This window comes from Barbus barbus (assembly GCF_936440315.1).
Source record: "Barbus barbus genome assembly, chromosome: 50".
NCBI lineage: Eukaryota > Metazoa > Chordata > Actinopteri > Cypriniformes > Cyprinidae > Barbus > Barbus barbus.
The window spans coordinates 553436-575000 of NC_136728.1; the positions used below are offsets into that span (position 1 = coordinate 553436).

General features: G+C 44.8%; 2 protein-coding genes across 5 annotated transcripts in view; one reads left to right on the forward strand and one right to left on the reverse strand.

Annotated features, from left to right (window-relative positions):
• The window catches only part of LOC306868533 (zinc finger C3H1 domain-containing protein-like), a 43551-nt gene extending 24704 nt beyond the window's left edge, over positions 1–18847 (reverse strand). For 2 of the 4 annotated variants that reach the window (XM_079414748.1, XM_079414746.1), the window contains exons 1-20: positions 18314–18841; positions 17121–17417; positions 16208–16272; positions 15552–15795; positions 14371–14579; positions 14168–14288; positions 14034–14095; positions 11968–12129; positions 10890–11051; positions 10022–10159; positions 9623–9738; positions 9363–9488; positions 8651–8825; positions 8465–8572; positions 4756–5238; positions 4575–4684; positions 3805–3936; positions 2790–2911; positions 2612–2713; positions 2419–2541 (exon numbers count right to left, since the gene is read on the reverse strand). In XM_079414748.1, the coding sequence (XP_079270874.1) occupies positions 2419–2541; positions 2612–2713; positions 2790–2911; positions 3805–3936; positions 4575–4684; positions 4756–5238; positions 8465–8572; positions 8651–8825; positions 9363–9488; positions 9623–9738; positions 10022–10159; positions 10890–11051; positions 11968–12129; positions 14034–14095; positions 14168–14288; positions 14371–14579; positions 15552–15795; positions 16208–16272; positions 17121–17417; positions 18314–18677 (3421 nt within the window). In that variant the 5' untranslated portion in view covers positions 18678–18841. Of the gene's footprint in view, positions 1–2418; positions 2542–2611; positions 2714–2789; positions 2912–3804; positions 3937–4574; positions 4685–4755; positions 5239–8464; positions 8573–8650; positions 8826–9362; positions 9489–9622; positions 9739–10021; positions 10160–10889; positions 11052–11967; positions 12133–14033; positions 14096–14167; positions 14289–14370; positions 14580–15551; positions 15796–16207; positions 16273–17120; positions 17418–18313 lie in introns of all 4 variants that reach the window. The other 2 variants (XM_079414745.1, XM_079414747.1) reach the window with 2 other exon arrangements.
• Positions 18848–19319: 472 nt separating this feature from the next.
• Positions 19320–21565, forward strand: part of LOC306868546 (zinc finger protein 276-like) — a 24421-nt gene continuing 22175 nt past the window's right edge. The window contains exon 1 of the mRNA XM_079414780.1: positions 19320–19610. Coding sequence (XP_079270906.1) covers positions 19517–19610 — 94 coding nt within the window. The 5' untranslated portion in view covers positions 19320–19516. The remainder of the gene's footprint in view (positions 19611–21565) is intronic.

Here is a 21565-nt window from a genome sequence, read left to right on the forward strand (position 1 = left end):
CCGTGTCCGACAGTTTATCAGAATTACCGGCCCGTGTCTGACAGCTTATCAGAATTACCGGCCCGTGTCCGACAGTTTATCAGAATTACCAGCCCGTGTCCGACAGTTTATCAGAATTACCGGCCCGTGTCTGACAGCTTATCAGAATTACCGGCCCGTGTCCGAGAGTTTATCAGAATTACCGGCCCGTGTCCGACACCTTATCAGAATTACCGGCCCGTGTCCGAGAGTTTATCAGAATTACCGGCCCGTGTCTGACAGCTTATCAGAATTACCGGCCCGTGTACGACAGTTTATCAGAATTACCGGCCCGTGTCCGACAGTTTATCAGAATTACCGGCCCGTGTCCGACAGTTTATCAGAATTACCGGCCCGTGTCTGACAGCTTATCAGAATTACCGGCCCGTGTCCGAGAGTTTATCAGAATTACCGGCCCGTGTCCGACACCTTATCAGAATTACCGGCCCGTGTCCGAGAGTTTATCAGAATTACCGGCCCGTGTCCGACAGTTTATCAGAATTACCGGCCCGTGTCCGACAGTTTATCAGAATTACCGGCCCGTGTCTGACAGCTTATCAGAATTACCGGCCCGTGTCCGACAGTTTATCAGAATTACCGGCCCGTGTCCGACACCTTATCAGAATTACCGGCCCGTGTCCGAGAGTTTATCAGAATTACCGGCCCGTGTCCGACAGTTTATCAGAATTACCGGCCCGTGTCCGACAGTTTATCAGAATTACCGGCCCGTGTCTGACAGCTTATCAGAATTACCGGCCCGTGTCCGAGAGTTTATCAGAATTACCGGCCCGTGTCCGACAGTTTATCAGAATTACCGGCCCGTGTCCGACAGTTTATCAGAATTACCGGCCCGTGTCTGACAGCTTATCAGAATTACCGGCCCGTGTCCGACATCTTATCAGAATTACCGGCCCGTGTCCGAGAGTTTATCAGAATTACCGGCCCGTGTCCGAGAGTTTATCAGAATTACCGGCCCGTGTCCGACCCGAGCCAGTCTTTTTTCCCTCTTCTCCTAAAACAGTTTATACTACTGTTTCGGCTATTAAAATAGTTCAGTTTAGTGTGTAATGGCAAAATTATTATATTTTGTTTTGTTTTTTTAATAAGTTAACTTAGAAAAACGTTTGGAGCATTTTTGTTCGTTAAATAGCCTATAAGTTTTTGTTCTTTTAAAGTGGCCAAGCGGCCAGCGGCATGAGCTGATCATAGCCTATGTTTGATCAAATTAGCCTTCTCATATCATCACGACTCTCCTAAAATAAAATCTATAGATACACTAAAAGAGTTCAAGCATATAACAATGTTTAAAGGTTAAACCTGCTATAATAATAATGTGTGTATATATATCTGAGTTTGTGCGGAGAGTGGAAGCTAAAGCGCGCTCTGCAGGACATGGAGGCACCAGAACAAACACTTGCATTGTTTTCAGTGGAAACTAATTAAAATAGCCTACGCCCTCATTTTTTTTTCCTTTTTAGGTAGGAGTAATACATCATTCGGACCTGTAAAGCAGGGGTCTCCAACCTTTTTTACACCGCGGACCGGTTACGGTTTGGAAAAAATCTTGCGGATGGGGGGTTGTTGTTGTGGATGGTCTTTAAAACAGGTCGATTCATTTATACTGTTATCAGAACGTTGAAGTATATTTGTCTCTTGAGAATATGCGATGTTAATGCAGCGTTAGAAAACTCCATCAGTTTTTTACTTTCACTTTCTGTATTTACATTTATTCATTTAGCTGACGCTTTTATCCAAAGCGACTTACAATTGCTATATATGTCAGAGGTCGCACGCCTCTGGAGCAACTAGGGGTTAAGTGTCTTGCTCAGGGACACATTGGTGTCTCACAGTGGATTCGAACCCGGCTCTCTCACACCAAAGGCATGTGTCTTATCCACGCGCCATCACCACCCCATGTATGACTGAAGTTAAGACGTTCACCGGCATAACTATTGCGCAAAGTTTGCATGATGCGCTTTCTGCGTCTTGAACAGGAGCACTTCAGCTGAGCGAATACATGCCTCACAGACATGATACATATATCTATAGAAAGCTTTAAATTATCACTTAACCAAATAAAAAAACTCTATTATAATCTTAATCATAATCAATAAAGATGCATTTCTCTCTAAAGGCGCGTCTAATGAGGAGACGGCGAGTCAGGATCAGCAACTTCATCCTTGCGACACAGACTCAGAAAACATTAGTTTAGTAGTAAATAATTCAAATATCTCCTTACTATTTCCCGCAGACACATTCATGGTTATGTTTGCGGCAAGCTTTAGTCTATTGTGTGCATTTGAACGACCACGTCTGGTGTAAACAGCCCCATAGGGATCTTTTGTTTCATGTTAAGTGTGACAAGGCCTTGAGGAGCACTGTGATGTCTCTGACTCTGACCGTGACGAACGGGAGCAGTGAGGTCCACAGCGTCCGGCTCCTTGTCCTCCTGAGCCTGCGTCTTCACCCTCTGAGCCTCGGGTCTCCTCTTCCTCTGGGGTTTGCTGGTGGTGAAGGGAGGAACTGACAGAGAGGAGCAGCGGTCAGTGGCAGAGCAAACTAAACTCAAACACAGACTGACGCGAGCACTCACTGTGTCTCAGTCTCTCGTTGACCTTGCTCACGAGCAGCACGGCCTTCTGGTCCGTCCCCATCCGGTCCTTGTTGGGCCCCAGCAGCTTCTTCATGTACTTCTCTGTGAAGGGAGAGTCAGGGCTGGTGACTGACCGCTCTCCAGTGACCGTCCAGAGCGGCGTGTGACCAGAGCTTACCTGTGGCACTGCTGATGTCAGCGCTGCTGCTGGAGTCCGAGCAGCCAATCAGAGGCAGGCTGTAGGACAGGATATCCTCAAACAGCTGGCTCTCGCTGAGGGTGCAGTCCCTCATGTGCTGCCTGAAACACACAGACCGCTTCAGCCAAGAGCAAAACTAGGGCTGGGCCAGATGCCAAACAATCTCAGAGATCTCTATTTTTTATGATTTTTAACTAGTCAACTTGAAAATATAACTACAACATGATTCAAGTAACTTTTTCTTTATTAACCCTCTATTTAAAGAAAATTCTATTCCAAGTGCAGCAGACATGAAGTTGTCAACATGATGCAAATGTTAAACAAATCATTTTCTAAATATCTTTGCAGAAAAGATGCATGGAGTACAACTACATCTTGTATAAACTTGTCTTATACTGACCATGTTATGTTCAGAAATAATACGAGGAAAATACTTAAAAAAAAAACAAATCTCAAGTCAAGGTCATTTAAAATGACTGAAGGTGTAACACCAGTAGACTTAACTATAAATGTTCTGTAAAGACAATGAACAGCAGCTTTCAGCCATGAAATATCAGACATACAGTAGTAGTTCTGCACAGGTTTTTTATTCGATTGCGCTGCTTCTCTATTGCTTGTTCTGTGTAAACATGGATGTGTTAAATGAAGTTCACTCCCTCCTTGCATGTTTTTCCTGTTGCACTGCTTTCTCAACACAAAAGCGCTTTCTGTGTAAATGGCTATACTTATGGTCCTTCACAGAGCGGTTCATCACGTGCGCCGACATGCAGTTGGATCATTTACTTCTCTTTACTGTTATCATTAACATATTATCAAAGTGTCTAATTCTAACGTTTGGTAATATTTCTATTCAAAATCACAATTCCTTGATTTCTAAAAAACAAAATCGTGGTGAAACATTAAATTGGATTTAATGGTTAAAATCTGAAAAATCAGCCAGCCCAAAGTAAACCGCTGTAAACCTCAGACAGTGACAGAGTCCATGCACACGTACCATGCACAGTCATCGTCGTTGCATGTGCCGGTGAGGTCGAAGCGGCAGAAGCACTTCTTTGGCTCGATGGCATTGCTGTAGGTGACCGAGCGGAGGGAAAGCTTCTCTTTGGTCCGGTAATATGGGCTGAACCTGAACATGAACCACACTGAACAGTGAGAACACAGACTGAAAACACTAAAAACTATCACCAAGTGTAACGCTCAAAGTATACTTCAGCTTAGTGTATGCCTTTCAAAACATCCTGCATTCGATGTGCGTGTGTGTGAGAATACAGGCACTCGATACACACACACACTAGGTTTCATTCAATAACTATAACGCAACGGCCCTGTAGAACAAACATAACTCTAGAAGCATTCTGATAAAAATATGCACCATATTGGATATTTCTCATATTTTTACTTTAGCTATTGGTTTCATTATTACTGTATTGTTTGAATAAATCTTTCATGAAAACAAGTTATTACAGCCACTGTATAAATGTTTACATTTCAATATGGAATTAAAAGTAGAAGCATAATTATTATTAAAAAGCTGACATAAAAATCATAAAAAAGGTTTGTACTGAACTTGTTAATTTTTTTACATTTTGATTAATTGATTAATAAATCAAATGTATTTTTTGGTTTCAGTTTCCGGCTAAATTAAAATTTTATTTTTGATTTCAGATCAAAACAAAACAAAAAGCAAAAAATAAAACAAGAAACAAAAAAACATTTTACTTTGGTAAAACCTGAAGTATACTCTGTGCTTAAAGTGAGCCAGACCTGTATGATTTGAAGACTAGTAAAGGGCTGTGATACGGTCCAAATGGTTCTGGTTTTGGCTCAGCTCGGCTCTGAGGAGCTGCCATCGGATCAAAGTCTGCCTGCACGACCTGCACGAGACACAGAATGAGCAGAGAAGGAAGCACTTGGACACTGATGATGACCAGAGAAGCAGCCGTACCTTGGGGAGTGCGGTAGTGCAGAGCGGGAGCGTCTCCTCCTGCAGGAGCTCGTGGAGCCCGACGCACAGCTGGTACCTCAGCCGCAGATCCTCTGCGTTCAGCCCAAGCAGCAGCTCTGGCAGCCCGGCGCCGCTAGACGCTCTGGCCTGCTTGACCGGTGCAGCCGCAGCTGTCTCCAGGTGACACAGCTTGGGTTTGGTGAAGGAGCCGGACTCTCGGAAGGAGCGGCGGCGGTGGCTGGGGGTCAGCGCAGCAGGGATCTGCTCGTCCTCCTCTGCCTCCGCATCCTCACCAAGGGCCAGCTTGTCCTGGGTCAGGTCGTGCAGCGAGGGCTGCGGCTCAGCTTGCCGTAACGCCTGCGCCTCTTTCAGCTTCTGAATCTTCAGAGCGTATTCAGACTCCAGCTGCTGCAGACGCTGCTTCTGAGCGATGAGCTCCGCGTAATGAGCGTCTGAGCGATCCATGCGCCGAAACTTCACTGGCTGCAGACAGGAAGACATCAGATCCACTGTTACAGATTATCACTCTCTCACTATTACTCACACGCACACACTCTCTCTCACACACAAAAACACACGCTCACCAACACACTATCTCACTCACACCAACACATCCACTCACCAATTCACTCAATCACCAACCAACTCACCAACACACTCACTCACTCAACAGCTCACCAACACACCCAGTCACTCACCCATCCACCAAAACACTCACTCACTCACCAACACACCCACTCACTCACTCACTCACCAACCAACACACCCACTTACTCAACAGCTCACCAACACACCCAGTCACTCACCCATCCACCAACACACTCACTCACTCACCAACACACCCACTCACTCACTCACCAACCAACACACCCACTCACTCAACAGCTCACCAACACACCCAGTCACTCACCCATCCACCAACACACTCACTCACTCACCAACACACCCACTCACTCACCAACACACCCACTCACTCACTCACCAACACACTCACTCACCAACACACCCACTCACTCACTCACTCACCAACACACCCACTCACTCACTCACTCACTCACCAACACACTCACTCACTCACCAACACACCCACTCACTCACTCACTCACCAACACACCCACTCACTCACTCACTCACCAACACACCCACTCACTCACTCACTCACCAACACACCCACTCACTCACCAACACACCCACTCACTCACCAACACACCCACTCACTCACCAACACACCCACTCACTCACTCACTCACCAACACACCCACTCACTCACCAACACACCCACTCACTCACCAACACACCCACTCACTCACTCACTCACCAACACACCCACTCACTCACTCACCAACACACCCACTCACTCACCAACACACCCACTCACTCACCAACACACCCACTCACTCACCAACACACCCACTCACCAACACACCCACTCACTCACTCACCAACACACCCACTCACTCACTCACTCACCAACACACCCACTCACTCACTCACTCACTAACACACCCACTCACTCACCAACACACCCACTCACCCACTCACTCACCAACACACCCACTCACCCACTCACTCACCAACACACCCACTCACTCACCAACACACCCACTCACTCACTCACCAACACACCCACTCACTCACTCACCAACACACCCACTCACTCACTCACCAACACACCCACTCACTCACTCACCAACACACCCACTCACTCACTCACCAACACACTCACTCACCAACACACTCACTCACCAACACACTCACTCACCAACACACTCACTCACCAACACACTCACTCACCAACACACTCACTCACCAACACACTCACTCACCAACACACCCACTCACTCACTCACTCACTCACCAACACACCCACTCACTCACTCACTCACCAACACACTCACTCACTCACCAACACACTCACTCACTCACTCACCAACACACCCACTCACTCACTCACTCACCAACACACCCACTCACTCACCAACACACCCACTCACTCACCAACACACCCACTCACTCACTCACCAACACACCCACTCACTCACCAACCAACACACTCACTCACTCACCAACACACCCACTCACCCACTCACTCACTCACTCACTCACTCACTCACCAACCAACACACCCACTCACTCACTCACTCACTCACTCACTCACTCACCAACACACCCACTCACTCACTCACTCACTCACTCACTCACTCACTCACCAACACACCCACTCACTCACTCACTCACTCACTCACCAACACACCCACTCACTCACTCACCAACCAACACACCCACACACCCACTCACTAGGGCTGTGCGATTTGGAGAAAAATATAAAATTGCGATTTTTTTTTTGGACAGATATTGTGATTGCGATTTTAAATTTGCAAAGTCAAGCTTCAGCTCAATATTGTGCAGCACAGTAGGAGTATCGTTACCCTGCTGAAAAAACAAAACAAAGAAAAAAACAATAGAAACCATCACAGAAATTCTTAGTTTCCATAAAAACCATTACAAAATTCCTTTTTGTTTTGGGCATTATTCTAATAGGAATTACTGTTGTTCTATTGGTTGCCATCTGCTAGATTACATCCCACCAATAGAATGCATCAAATACCAGTAGACACCATTATAGTTTACATTAAAACCAGTACAATTACCATTATAACCCTTTATAATGGTAATTGTAATGGTAATAAAGATTATAATGGTATTACTTTTACAGAATTACTGAGTTTCACAGGAAAGATTTGTTTATTTTTTATAAATAAAAGAACTGTATTTCTTTAGTCAATTATTAAAGTATTACGTTACACGGGCTGATTTATTCATTTTTAAGTATTTGGGATTTTAAGAACAAGTGGGAAATGTGCTGAATGTTTCATTTCATCCAAGAGAAATTGGTTTGCTTAAGGAGCCAGGCGCGAGTGGACACAGGATGTGCGCGTGCGTCAGGCCTCATCCATATTGCCAGATGCGCTCGTGAGAGACTTGCTGAGCAGAACCGGGTGCGAGACCGTGAGTATAAAAGAGCATTACGAGACAGGCTGTGTGTGTGCAGCTCGTCCGTGAGACGCAGAGCGGAGCGAGTATGAGAAGCATTCAGAGACACGGGCTTCTGAACGAGCGAACAAACTTATTTCAAATTAATCTGTAATGTGTAAGATAACATTCATGTAGCCTACTAATAACAACATCTAAACATGTATCTTTTATTCTCCAGTACTGAAAGCAGAACCGATCAGGGAGCTCTTGATATGCGTTGTGACGCAGCTCTTGCAAATGACCTTTTTTGTTCGTTGTCTGTCATTTCGAAGCTGAAGTTACATACGTTTTTCTTTAGTTTTAATTTGCCTAACTTTCGATCTGACGCGGTGGGCGTTTATGCAGTTGGCTAGAGCAGTGCTGATCGGGGAGAACGGAGGTGCGCTCGCTCTGTTGTTAGTAAGACCGTCACTCAAGGCTGGCAGTCATATGATCTGGAACAGAGTAATATCACGTCCACATAGCAGGCTTTGCGATTAGCAAATCAAAACGTCTCAAATCGTGATTGCAATTCGATTAATCGCACAGCCGTACCACTCACCCACCAACCAACTCATTCACCAACTCACCCACTCTCACTAATCCTTGAAATAACCGATGATTAGTTTATAAATCGTTCGATTAATTGATTATCAGAACAATGGTTTGTTGCAGCTCTAGTGTGAACTCTTACGGAGTAGACGGCGGCAGACGCGCTGCGTTTGAGAGCCTGAGCCAGATCTCTCTCCAGCCTCACAGACTGCTGCTTCTTCACGCTCACGCGGTGCTGGACTCTCTGAACCTGCAGCCAACACACCAGAGGAACATCAGAACACAACAGGAGCCGGACAGTCCACTAGCTCTGTGAGATTCAGCTCACCTGCTCCTGCAGCTTCTTCAGCAGGACTCTGTTGGCACACACAATCTTCTCTGACGCCAGAAGCTGCTCTTTGAGTCGCATCACCTTCCCCTCGGCTGCTTTCAGAGACTCCTTCTTCTTCACCTCCTGCTGCAGGAGCTGCTTCAGCAGAGCCTCGTCTTTACACAGCTGCGCTCTGCACAGGAATCACGCTCATCAGCATGACACAGCAAATACACAGATCAACCCGGCTTTCTGCAGGCTTCATGACGTAAATATAAGAGTTTAAGACCAAGTAAAGAAAACGTAAGGAATAAATTAATGGGAACATAATGTGTCAACATGTTCTGTAGATGTAAAAGTCAAGGGAGCACACCATGAGCTGTATTAGCAGCACTTCAAAGCTTGAAAATACAATTTCCTACTGATCTCCATTACTTTTAAATTCATTTCACAAAAACACAGGCTTGAACCGCTCTGCTCCCAACCACTAGAATATGAAAACTGTTCTGTTCTTCCTTAATATATTGGTGTTCTTTTCCAGTGCAAATGTCTAAAGATTCTTAAACTCATGTTTCTTTTTTATCAGTTTCACAGAAAACAAGACTTGTTCCATTTTGCTTCTCCAGTAAATGTATCTTGATTTATGATTAAAAAGAACATCTATCCACCAGTGGTCTTATCTGAGGAAACGTGAACTGTGGCTTTTGAAGACTCATGTATGGACGCTCACTTGTGCTGATTAAACTTGTCCTGCAGATCTGCTGCTCTTCCCAGGACGTCCAGCTCAGAGTCCGAGCCCGCGGGAGACGGGATGCCCACCACCAACTCCAGCCGGCCTGACCTCTGCCTCTCCAGACTGAACACATCACACCAGCGATTAGCTTCAGTCACCAGAGTCATTAAATACTCCTCCACATACAGAACTGATTGAAGCGTTCGATCCGGGCATCACTGAGACCAGCGCTGTTAAAGCATCTGACGTGAACACACCTGGCCATGTCGTCTCTCAGCAGCCGATACTCCATCTTCTTGGCATCAGGAACTGCTTCTGCACTCTTCACTGGGTTGTTCTCCTTCTCTGACACCGAATGCTTCGGTTTGGCTGCCTGAAAGCAAAACATGGCAAAAACTAATTCCCAAAGCAAATTTCAGAGAAAATCAGAGTCTGTGACCATCATACACTACATGATTTTTTATCTTCAGACTCTGATTCCATCCAGTCAGAGATCAAACATGTTTGATATTTTGAGTTTATTTTAGAACACATTGTTTTGATTGGTTCAGAGTAGTGTGTGATGCCCAGCTTCTCCTCTGCAAGTACGTCAGCAAGTGTACGATAGTTTCTTGAGATCTGTTCAGGTTTGAAGTGGTATTGTGCATTTCACGCACCTCTACGGTCCTGCGAGCTTCTTTGATCATGGACTCCAGTCCTCCAAACACGTTCTGAGCAGGGCTGCAGCTCTCGGCGTCAGAGTCGCTGTCGTCAGACGCGTTCAGACGCACCACCACAGACTTGTGCCGAGGCAGCTGCGGCAGACACAAGCAGAACACACACATGAAGCCTTCCCTCTTCACGCCATCTGACCTAACGACTCCAGGTCATGAACAGGGTTGGCTATCGAGAACCACTTCCATTATTCCCATAAAACACGTGAATTTCGATTCCGCTTAACGATTCCTGCGTTCGCATTGTAATGTGATTTTAAACCATGTGCAAGACGAGAAAGAGCTTGCACATTGTTTGCATTTTCTCTGCGCAAAAGGTAGTTCTGGGCCGGAACCGATTTCTCTTTCACGTGTTGTGAACAATGTACACAAAACTACATCAGTGTTTCCTCATGAACACAGCTGTTTTTTGTCTACAGTCAACGTAAACATGAGAAGGAAAAGGCACGTGTAACTGTGCAAAGAAAACTATGCAGTGTTTTTAAACTTTTGATTTCAATTTCTGTACCTGAAATTTGTTCAGTTGTATTTATTTATGCTGTTGCCAATTGATGTTTGTTCCTATTTTATTACTGACTGTTTACTGATCTCTAACAATTTAATGTGAAATGTATTTGAGTCCAGTTGGTTTTGCTGTGGTATTTGTTAAAAGCATAGCAAACATTCCTCTTGTAGGCCTAAGTGTTCAGCTGCAACAGACTGCTTCTCAAGACAGAATATATATATTTGACATCTCAATGTTTTACGTTATTGGAGTCGTTAAGCAGAATCATTATGGATGAGTTTGGAGCAGTGAAGCTGCGTGACTCACCAGGAACGGGGCTCTGAGCGCCGGCGGCGGCCGGATGAACTGGAGCGCTCGAGTGTGAGAGAGGACGGTGTTGAGGCTGACGGCCGCGAGGTTGCTCCGAGTGTTGGGCTGAGCCGCGGGTCTGAGTACAGGAGACGGCGGCCCGCTGCTGCCGGACGCATCCTACAGAGACAACAACCTCTACTCATACAGCGCCTTGAACAACACCGACCGAGTCAAAGCAGCTTTACAGCACTAAACAGGGAGATAATGTGTAATACAGAAGGACAACACTGGCCACATACACACTGAGGCTAAACTGGGTTGTCAGTTCACCTTTTACTCCTTAATTGCGTTCTGTACGCACATAATTCACTGAAATACAGGAGTGACAACTGCATTTACAGAAATTCTACACCGTGTGTACGGAACCGAACTGAACCACTAGTTGTTAATGATGTATTTAAATGCAAACGCAAATCAAACATGTCTTTGTATGCGAGAGGCAAGAAAATAACATTTTGGCACAGGGCTAGCTGTGCTCTCGAGCCCTGCGGTAAAGTGTCAGTCCAGATCCTTATAGGAAAAAACAAAAACAAGCAAGCACAAAAAAACAACACTTAAAAGCTTTATAACAGCGAAAAAAAAAAAACCTCATATCTGCTACAGACCACATTATTACCTCCATAAAGTGCCTATCTTTATGAGCTAAGACCAAACAACATGCCTGAAAGCGCTTGTAAATGAGAGACATGGCAACACTGCAGGACAGCGCTCTCTTAAGCAGCCTCCCGAGCATAGCACGTCTATCAGCGCTAGTTCAGTTCAAATAGACGGAGAAGAAAAGAGTCTATAGCCAGATTCCAAACGGCTAAATTCTCCTTCACTCCCGCAAGACGAGGGTTGCTCTGTACACACAGGGAACGATCATTTACTGACTCACTCCCTCATTTGAACGTGGTTGTCACTCCTGAATCTTGCAGTGTGTACGTGGCCAGTAAACACTTTATTCTGTGTTAAAGTGAGTTCATCACTGATTCGGTGCATTGACTGATTGACAGAGACACACCTGGCCTCGGCTGACTCTGGCGGGCCTTACCTCTGCTCTGACGGCTCTCTTGTTGGCCAGGGACTTGAGCAGCTCTTCTCTCAGCAGCATCTCCTCTTCCTCCTCCTCGTCAGCAAACGGCGGCTTCGGCGGCTGCTCCGCTTCATCGGGGGGCGGCAGCGGAGGCAGAGGAGGAGGAGTCACAAGCTCCATCTGCTGCAGGACACACAGGACATGACCTCATCAGCACAGGACACATGACGTTTCCACTCAAGACCCTTTGAGAGCGCTAGCTGGAGGCGGCCCATTCAAACCAGGCTACATAAGGAGCTTAAAATATCATCTTGTTATGTTGGGGGCAAGAATCGACGTAATATTGGCTCCAATTTGAAATGTTATCACATACCTGCTGCCACTGCCAGACAAAAACCCCACGACAGCTGTGGTGAAACGAAATAAAACGAGCGGACTGGACAGAAACCATCGGCAGAAATGCTTGTGTTTGCAGAGCACACTTCTTATCAGAAAAGATTAAATAGTGTATTTTTTTGTTATGGATCATGACTTGTGTCACACTTCTAAAGATTTATTATGCATCTCACAACTGTTGTGTATAAATAAAGTCTGTGTGCACGCGTGTAAAACAACAAACGGACCATTTATATGCTTAATCGTCTGGAATTATACATACATTGCTGTGATTGATTGTAGCTGGAATTTTTAAGAACTCGGTAAGAAAGAATAATAATAAACAAAGTTCAAAATTAGCAGTTTCTAGAATTATATTTCTAGAAAATATTCACATCTTAATTTGAATTTACTGCATGTAATGTAAAGGTACAGTAACGCACTGTTTATTACATTACCATTACATCGGCCTACACATCTTCAAATAATATATCATCACACTGAATGTTTCTTTTGTATTTCAGCCTCATGTAGCTGTAAAAATAGTTGCCTGCTCAAATTAAAATATATACACATCTTCATGACTACATGGACACAGGTGAGTTTCTGTTGACAAGCATAACCTGCATTAAATATTAGATTTGAAGCTTTTTGTTTGTCACAGATCCACCTTCTGCGTCTTACATTATGGGAGGCACCTCCGGTTTGGAGAAGTTCCACTCAAATAGACTAACAAATCATCTCAAATCATAAGATTGCGCTACACATAATCCTTACCCGTCATTTGGACCGAATGGGATTCTTTTTCAGAAGTCAGGAGAGTAACGTTAAGTTTGGTATATTAATGTGATGTGAAATAACATTAATGATATGATATATAGAACAGCTCTGCATTATTTTCCTCCTGATATTTTCATGTTTTCTTTGTATTCCGCTGTAAGTAAATGAAAAAAGCTGATTCATTCAGGAATGAAGTAAACGGCTCTTTGAATCATTGATTCACACGATTCGCTCAAAACACGGACTCATTCAGAAACTAAACACCGCTGTGTTGCTCGGAGACGCACAGCAATTCTGCTGTGGCTTTAAACGTAATATGTTCCCTGTAAAATTGAGCAAAAACACATAATATACTGTTTAAAATAAGACAAAATCAACTTCTTGTTTATGGAACTGTTGAAGAACACATTTAAACTCAAACAGCACTCGTGTGATATCGGTATGATATAAATATGAGACAAAAACTCATACAGGGGCATTTTTGCACCAATATCTTGAATTTTAGGGCATAACTGCATTTATGAAGTTGTTGCCCTGCATCATATTTGTCAACAGTCTACTGTATGAAATATAAGATGATGTACAGGTTTGGGGGCGGGGCCAGTGAGCTAAAATATTTAAATTGGGTTATTTTTTCCTAAACTAAATTAATTTAATGCGTTAAACTGACAGCCCTAGTTGAAAGTAATTTGCTAATGATGGGTGGTTGAAGGGTGAGTAAAACAAAGTCTCCTCATTGTACCCAGTTTTTGAAAATGCTTATTTATTGAGTTCACAGAGCGAACCTTTTGCTGATTGTTTGTGTCAACAGAAGTTACTCCCATAATTTGTGCAAAGAGTCATGGGGCGTAGGAAAGAGGTGGATAAAAGGCTGTGTTTTGTGTTGTTTGATCTGGCCTGAGAAGGTGTGGTGTCTGGGAGAAACGCACCTGTCTGTGAGGTGTGGACTCCAGAGGAAACACAGGCAGAGCGTCGTGCGTTGGGGACGTGGCTGCAGACAAGCATGAACACGTTACAGTCTGAAATGCCTTCAGATGAGCTGAGTTTGGCTCGTCTCCTGTACCTGGAGAGTTGGTCTCGCTGTCCGTGTCCATAGCCACCTCGTCGTAGTTATCGTACTGGTAGAGGTTTCCGGAGGTGTCCAGACTCTGCTTGGCCAGCTTCCTCTGCTCGGCGTCTGAGGACTGTAAGAGAGCAGACGTCACATGATCATCATCAGACTCTGCCGGGCCGCAGGGCGCCCTATCACGGGCTGGAGCGGCTGACCTTGCTGCGGGAGCGATGCTTGGAGCCCACCAGCTTCATGAAGCGGTTGTACTGCTCGTCCTGATTGGACAGGTCTCTGATCTTGCGGATCTCGTCCTCCCTCTTCCTGCGCTCCTCCTCTTCCTCCTGCTTGCTCCGCTGCTCCTCCTGCTGTCTCTGCTGCTGCAGCTTCCAGGTGCGCAGCTGCTGCTTCCTCCAGGCCTGCTTGGCTGCAATCCACACACACATGAGTACGGCTGGGAATACAAACACACAATCCCACACTTCTCCTAAAATTAGACTTTCGATTCTGCCTAATGATTTATTTTCTTCATCGGTGAGGACCTGACCTAGCGATCTGCCAGGACCTGGCTGGCTAATGGAAGCGCTCCAGAGCTTGGCTACACTTGCGATCAGAGAAGTATAATATCGGTGTATAGCTTCTGTAAACATGCTGCAAGAGAGGTGTCACTTTAATTGAACAGATCATTAAAGATCACTTCTGATCTCTCCCTAAATTACAATGATTCATTCCTCCACCTCTGACGTGTGTGATGTGATCATCTAAACCACTGAGCTGAAGAGAGCAGCTGTCATGAATATGAGTGAAACAGCTTCAGTCTTTCAGCCAAACGCTATCATTATTTCTGTTACTAACACTCAAATAACCACAGAAGTACGGGACAAACGTTTATAGTTCAGATATAAACTCTGTTGTAATAGAGTAAATCACCTTTTGAAAGTAATTAGACACTTCAAATGAAGATTTATCGATCACATTGTTACTCCAGTAGGTGGTGAAAAGGGGCTGTTAATGTATTTGTGTTTGAATCATTCAAGAGACTCGTTCAAGAACACTGATTCATCCAGTAATGAACCATTCATTCATAAATGACATGTGATTTTGTTTCGTTGTCTAATGTCTTTCTTCAGAATCGTGAGAGAACCACAACTTCCATTTAAAAAAACAACAACTCAATGTACCCAGAATGGTGCGGCTCTATTTTGCACACAAACAGCTCTTAATCGAGTCCAGATTTTATGCAGCTGGCTGATTTTTGTTCATGGTATTCAGCTGCAACTAAATGTTTTGCAAAAAGAGAGACATTACATATGTTTGATATGATTATTTAATCGGATGGGACTGGATGAGATTGGAAGGAGCGAGCGGTGTGGTGTGAGATGTGAAGAGCGTGTCTCACTCAGGTGGGCCGGTTTCTTGGCTCTGGCGGCTCTCGCCCTCTCCTGCGTCCTGCACACCGCGTTCGCTCTGCCGCTCATCTTGCTCCTGTCGCACGGAGACTCGCTCTTGTCCTGAGATGCTTTGGTGATCTTCTCCTTGCTCTCCTGCAGTACCTGCTGCTCCTTCTGCTGCCACTTCCTGCTGGCCGACTGCAGAGCCAAGAGACGCAGCTGCAGCTCCGACAGATCGTCCTCGTCCTCCCTCTGCACACAAACACACATCTCAGTCAGACCCCAACATTCAACACAGTCACTGCTTCCCTCAGAAACACCATCTCTTACTGCCAGACAACATCTGATGCTGAACTCGCAACAATCTGCTCACTGACCGTTTCATTTAATCTGCAACCAGATCAGTTTGCTCAAACTAAAGATTCACTTTTTTAATAGAGGACAGTATATAAGCGGGGCTTGAACTCAAGAGGTGTGCGAAGGCTATTGGCTCCAAACAGCCGGTTCATTTTAACACACAGGACGCAAAACACAGAAGTTTTTAAATTGGTCATTAGTTGGAGAGACTATATATAGCAAGATCATGTGATGAATATGCTTGTACAGTACATATTATTAGTCATAATTAAAGCATGAGAAGAACGGTGTTTTTTCCAGTCTGTACCTTGGCGTGGACGACGGGGGTCTGGTCACTCACAGCAGAGATGTCCAGCTCCTCGTCCTTCACAGCTGACAGAAAATAAGAGAGGTGCTGTTGTCATTAAGCCTCTGGCTTGCTTAGCGGGGGACACTTCATATCCAGCCATATCGTCTCGATGCACAGATACTATTAGACCTGAGCTGAGCTGGAGACAGATCTGAAACCAACGCTCTCCATTGATTGTGTTGCGGGAAGCTGCCTCCTTGTCATTTCCCATGTATAACAAAACACAGAACAACGTCTAAAAGCTGCTGTGTGACGAGCTGGACAGCAAACGAGCAGTCGACCCCAAAAAACAAGCGTTTAAGGACACAAAAGCACAGCGCAACGTGTTTTACTCTGAGAACTACGGCCAATGGAGGGAAATTTAATCGGCGACAAGAAACATTCATTATTTTAACCATGTCAGAGGATTATTTGACCACCCGATGTGAACCTGAGAGGAGCTATATTGAGAAACTGCATTTTATTGGTCTATGTCAGCGGCCCATTTCCTTACCTTCCTTTTGTTTGAGAAATGATCCAACATGAAATACCCCGACATCTACAACTATAGTGTCCTTAAACGCTCGTTTTTTGGGTCGACAGCTTATAAAAACCTAGTTCTGGGTTTTTTAGCTCGTTTGCTGTCCAGCTCGTCACACAGCAGCGTTTAGACGTTGTTCTGTGTTTTGTTATACGTCAGAAATGACAAGGAGGCAGCTTCGTCCAACACAGAGTCAATGGAGAGTGCCCCCCCCCCCAAATGTGCTGTCTCTATGATGACCTGGCTTTAACTGAAAACTGAGTGTTTTTCCTACTGAATACTGTAAAGCTGCTGTGACCAGAGTAAAGCGCGTGCTCTCAGACAGCTCTGTGAGAGGAAGATCTGTGATACCGTCTGCTGTCTGTGCCTCCGGAGCGCTTCTGCTGTTGAGGGCGTCTCTTTCGGCCGGCGTCAGCAGCTTCTGTCGGAGCGGCCTGAGGTTGAACGCCTGGAAGGCTCTCTTCTCCTCCTCCGGGGCCGGCTGCTCCTCCTGCTTCAGGGCGATGCGCTCCTCCTTGCGGATGCACTCCAGCTCCAGCTGGATCTGTTTGTACTTCAGCAGCAGATCCTCGAAGCTCTCGTCCACGCTCTCTGCTTTAGGAGCGCTGTTCACCGGCCGCCGCACCGGACATCGCCCGCCCGCTTTCTCTGAGAGCCCTGGTTAAGAAGCAATGCGTCTCCAAATATACAACACATACTGCACATCTGTGGTCTGCCGTCCTGATTTCATTAACCATCAATGCCATGAATAATAATCTCTCATTTTCCTCCCCAAGTTCTCACGCCTCTTTCCAGGTTTGTTCTCACACGGATGCTTGAGAATGTCCTTCTCTCCTCTCTTTACTTCTAACCTCTATCACTGGAATGAAGCACTGGTGGAGATGGGTTAATCTGAGAGCTCATTAACATGCAGGGCACACATTAGTGTTTACTCTTGTTCTTCTGCATCACTGACACACACTCTCATGTTTAATGCTGTAAAGCTGCTGTGACACAATGTGGACTGATAAAATCATCAGGAAGAACTGCAACAGCGTAAGCCCACATGAAAAGATCATGTATAGCGTTTTTGAACCATACTAGAATTGTAGAATTAATTTGTGGTAATTATACCACAATATAGCTGCTGTGGTAATATAACTATAGTAATACAAACAAATGACTTTACCCAATACTGTACTAAGTTTTCTACAACTATAGGGTATATTATACTACAATACACTACAGTAAAAACTCAAGTATACTACAGTATTTATCAGTTCACTATACCGTATGCTGTAGCACTCATTAAAGTGTTGTAAATACTATAATATATACAGTACACTTTACTATATAGTATGGCTCAAAACACTATAGTATATACTATAATTTACTGTTGTATTTTATCATGTAAACTCCAGTAAAAATAAGATTAAATGACAGTATAAACTACGAGAGTAAACACAGCTGTCACCAGACGCTAATCCGGTATTATCCGGTATCGGTATTATCGCGGTATTATCGCGCCGGTGTCGGTGACTGGGCCGCGGCTGAGGTAAGGATACGCTTCCAGCTGGACGAGTCGGTCCTGCAGCCGTGATTCTCCGTGAATCGCCCGTCGGTCCAGTCTGACGCTCCGCGGTATCTGAAGCGGCCCAACGCGCCGTGGCTGCGCTCCCAGAAGCCGGATCGCGGCGCGGCGTCAAGCGGCTGCCGGGGGCCGCAGGGGAAGGGCGGGTGGAGCGCTCTCAGCGGCCCCGGGGCGCTACTGTTGAGCACGGGGCCCGGCAGACGCGCTCTCCTGGGGCGGGCGCGGCGCGGAGGCCGCGCGTTCTGCCGCTGCGGCTCGTCGTCGAAGATTTCCCCGTCTTCCAGCTCGCCCTCCTCTTTAGGAGACGGACAGCCCGAGCTCACCTCCATTACTGACATTTACTGACCGCTGGACGCGTTTACTTACGATCCATGCCGTTAATTAACATCCAACAGCTCGCGTCGCGCAATGACGCGTCAAACGCTCGACTAAGCAGCTTTCAGCGGAACATCACACTCCTCTCTGCTGCTCCGGCTCCGAGTATCGCGAGACTTCACCACTCCTCTCTGCTGCTCCGGCTCCGAGTATCGCGAGACTTCACGCACTTCCCGTCTCTCGCAGATGTGCGGCTGCACGGGGAAATTATTTTTGAGTTGTTTTATTTTTTATGCAAATGAAACTCTTTCCAAAATAATAAAAACGTTTACAAACATATATTATTTTCCCTGGGCCAGTGTTGTTATTATTATTAACTAAAATAAGTCTTAAACTAGTTGTCGTTATATAAAATAAAATATAAAAGTTAGAAGAAAAAACAAAGTTAAAAAAGAAATGCTGAATTGACAGCTTCGTGAAACTAAATAAGCCTCAACTAAAGTAAATGATCAAAACTGAATATATAAAATAGAAGCTAATTCTAAATATGAATAGATGCTATAATAGTATATAAATAATTCTAAAATGTCTGTTTGAGATGAATTCAGAGGTCTGCAGTTCTCTTGGCGGACACGAGCGGCGCTGTTGCGCTCTTCTGGCAGAGCGACGTCACATCCGCTGTTGACACCAGAGCGCTTCCGGTCGTGTAATGCACCGACGTGTTTTCGTTAAATACCAGATCATATCGTATTTATGCACTCATTAATCAAAGAAGCTCCGCGTGCAGTGGGCCGCTGATGAGATGAATGGCGCGTGTGTATCATAATCAGATCAGATATCGATGAAGTATTGATCAGTGACGATGATGAAGAGAGCGACGCGACACTCGCGGAGAGGAAGAGCCAGCAAACGAGCCAAGAGCGACGAGCACGCGGCGGACACACGCGACGACCCCGGTGAGGATGAGGAGGATTGATGTCTGTCTCTGTGTCTGAGCTGATGATGATGAAGATGAAGAGTCTCTGGTTGAGAGAGACTAACTCACTCACACACACACACTAACTCACTCAATTCAATTCAATATGTGCTTTATTGGCATGACAATTGTTACAATGTATTGCCAAAGCATAGTGTTTACATTAAATATAGAACAAGTATGTAAAAATAAATAAAAAAATACATGCAAGTGTATAATTAAACAAAATGGAACAAATCAATTCTAGAATTCTGTGAACAGTTTAAAAGTGTGTGTGTGTGAGTGTGTGTGTGTGCGTGCGTGTGAGAGTGTGAGTGTGTGTGTGTGTGTGTGTGTGGGCGCATCACTGATTTGTTGACTCCTCCCTCTTTTTGTGACAGGCATCAATGTATCTTGCTGCTAGTGAGATACAATCTTGTTTTTCACCTAATAAATACTGAAGTTGTGTTTTCTTGTTTAACATTTTGAAGTCAGGGTAAAGTGTTTCAAATTGTGGATCAAATGCCTCTCTAATGTGTTGATAGTTAGGACAGCTGGTGAGGAAGTGTTGCTCTGTCTCCACTTCTCCATGAGTACAGTATGGACAGATGCGGCTCTCTCTGGGCAGCCAGTGCTGTCGATATCTGCCCGTCTCTATAGTCAGAGTATGACCGCTCAGTCTGTACCTCGTCATCTGTCTTCTTAGTTTACAGTCTTTCACTGTACTCACATATTCTGCAGTTGTGTAATCTCTATTTAGGGCCAAATAACATTCAAGTTTACTTTGTTTTTCTGTTGTTTCTTTCCAATAGGTTAGATAATTTTCTTTTTGTTCTTTTATAATTTGGTTGGGCCAAATGTTGTGGCTGATTATTTGAGTGTCCTGCTGCTGGATGTTAGTCATGTTAGTCTGTGTTTGCAGCTTCAGGACCATCTGAATCAGGGGACTTTTTTCAGGGTTCACTTCATGGTTTTTAAGGGCTTTAAAATGATAAGAGTTGGGGTCGCTCATTTTTAAGTGTTTCCAGAATGTGATGGCTCGTTTCTCAATGTGCATTAGTAGAGGGTATTGGCCTAATTCTGCCCTGCATGCGTTGTTGGGTGTGCTCCTCTGTACTCCGAGGATGCTCTTACAGAACTCAGCATGCAGGGCTTCAAGGGGATTTTTGTCCCATTTCTCAAATTGGTGATTTAGGAGAGGACCCCACACTTCACTGCCATATAATGCAATAGGTTCTATGACTGATTGGAATATTTTGAGCCAGATTCTAATTGGACATTGTGCTCTGTAAGGAAGTGTACAAGTCTTGTGTTGATGATCTTGCAGAACAGCTTCCCCAGATTACTGCTCACACAGATGCCTCTGTAATTGTTTGGGTCTGATTTGTCTCCACTCTTGAATATGGGCGTTATGAGTCCTCGGTTCCAGCTTTCAGGGAAATGACCAACACTCAGAACCAAGTTGAACAGTTTTAGTAGAGCCGATCTTAATTTGTGCTCTGTGTTCTTGAGCATTTCGTTGAGGATGCCATCTGGGCCACTTGCTTTTTTGTTTTTTAGGGCCTGGATTTGATCAATCAGTTCATTTTCTGTAATGGGGTAGTCTAATGGGTTTTGATATTTACCAATTGTATGTTCCATATGAATCATTTTTTCATATTTTTGGGTTTGTTCTGGGGTCATTATAATTTCACTATAAAGTTTTTTAAAGTGATTTTTCCAGGTGTCTCCGTTTTGTATGGCTGCTTGTTCAGGATGTTTTTTATGCAGGTAATTCCAGTTGTCCCAGAAATGGTTTGAATTTATGGATTCCTCAATAGTTTTTAGCTGATTTTTGATGTACTGTTCTCTCTTTTTTCTGAGTGTACTTTTATACTGTTTAAGTTCTTCACAATATTGATGGCGTAAATCTGCATTGTTTGGTTGTCTATGTTTTTGATTTGATAATTGTCTTAA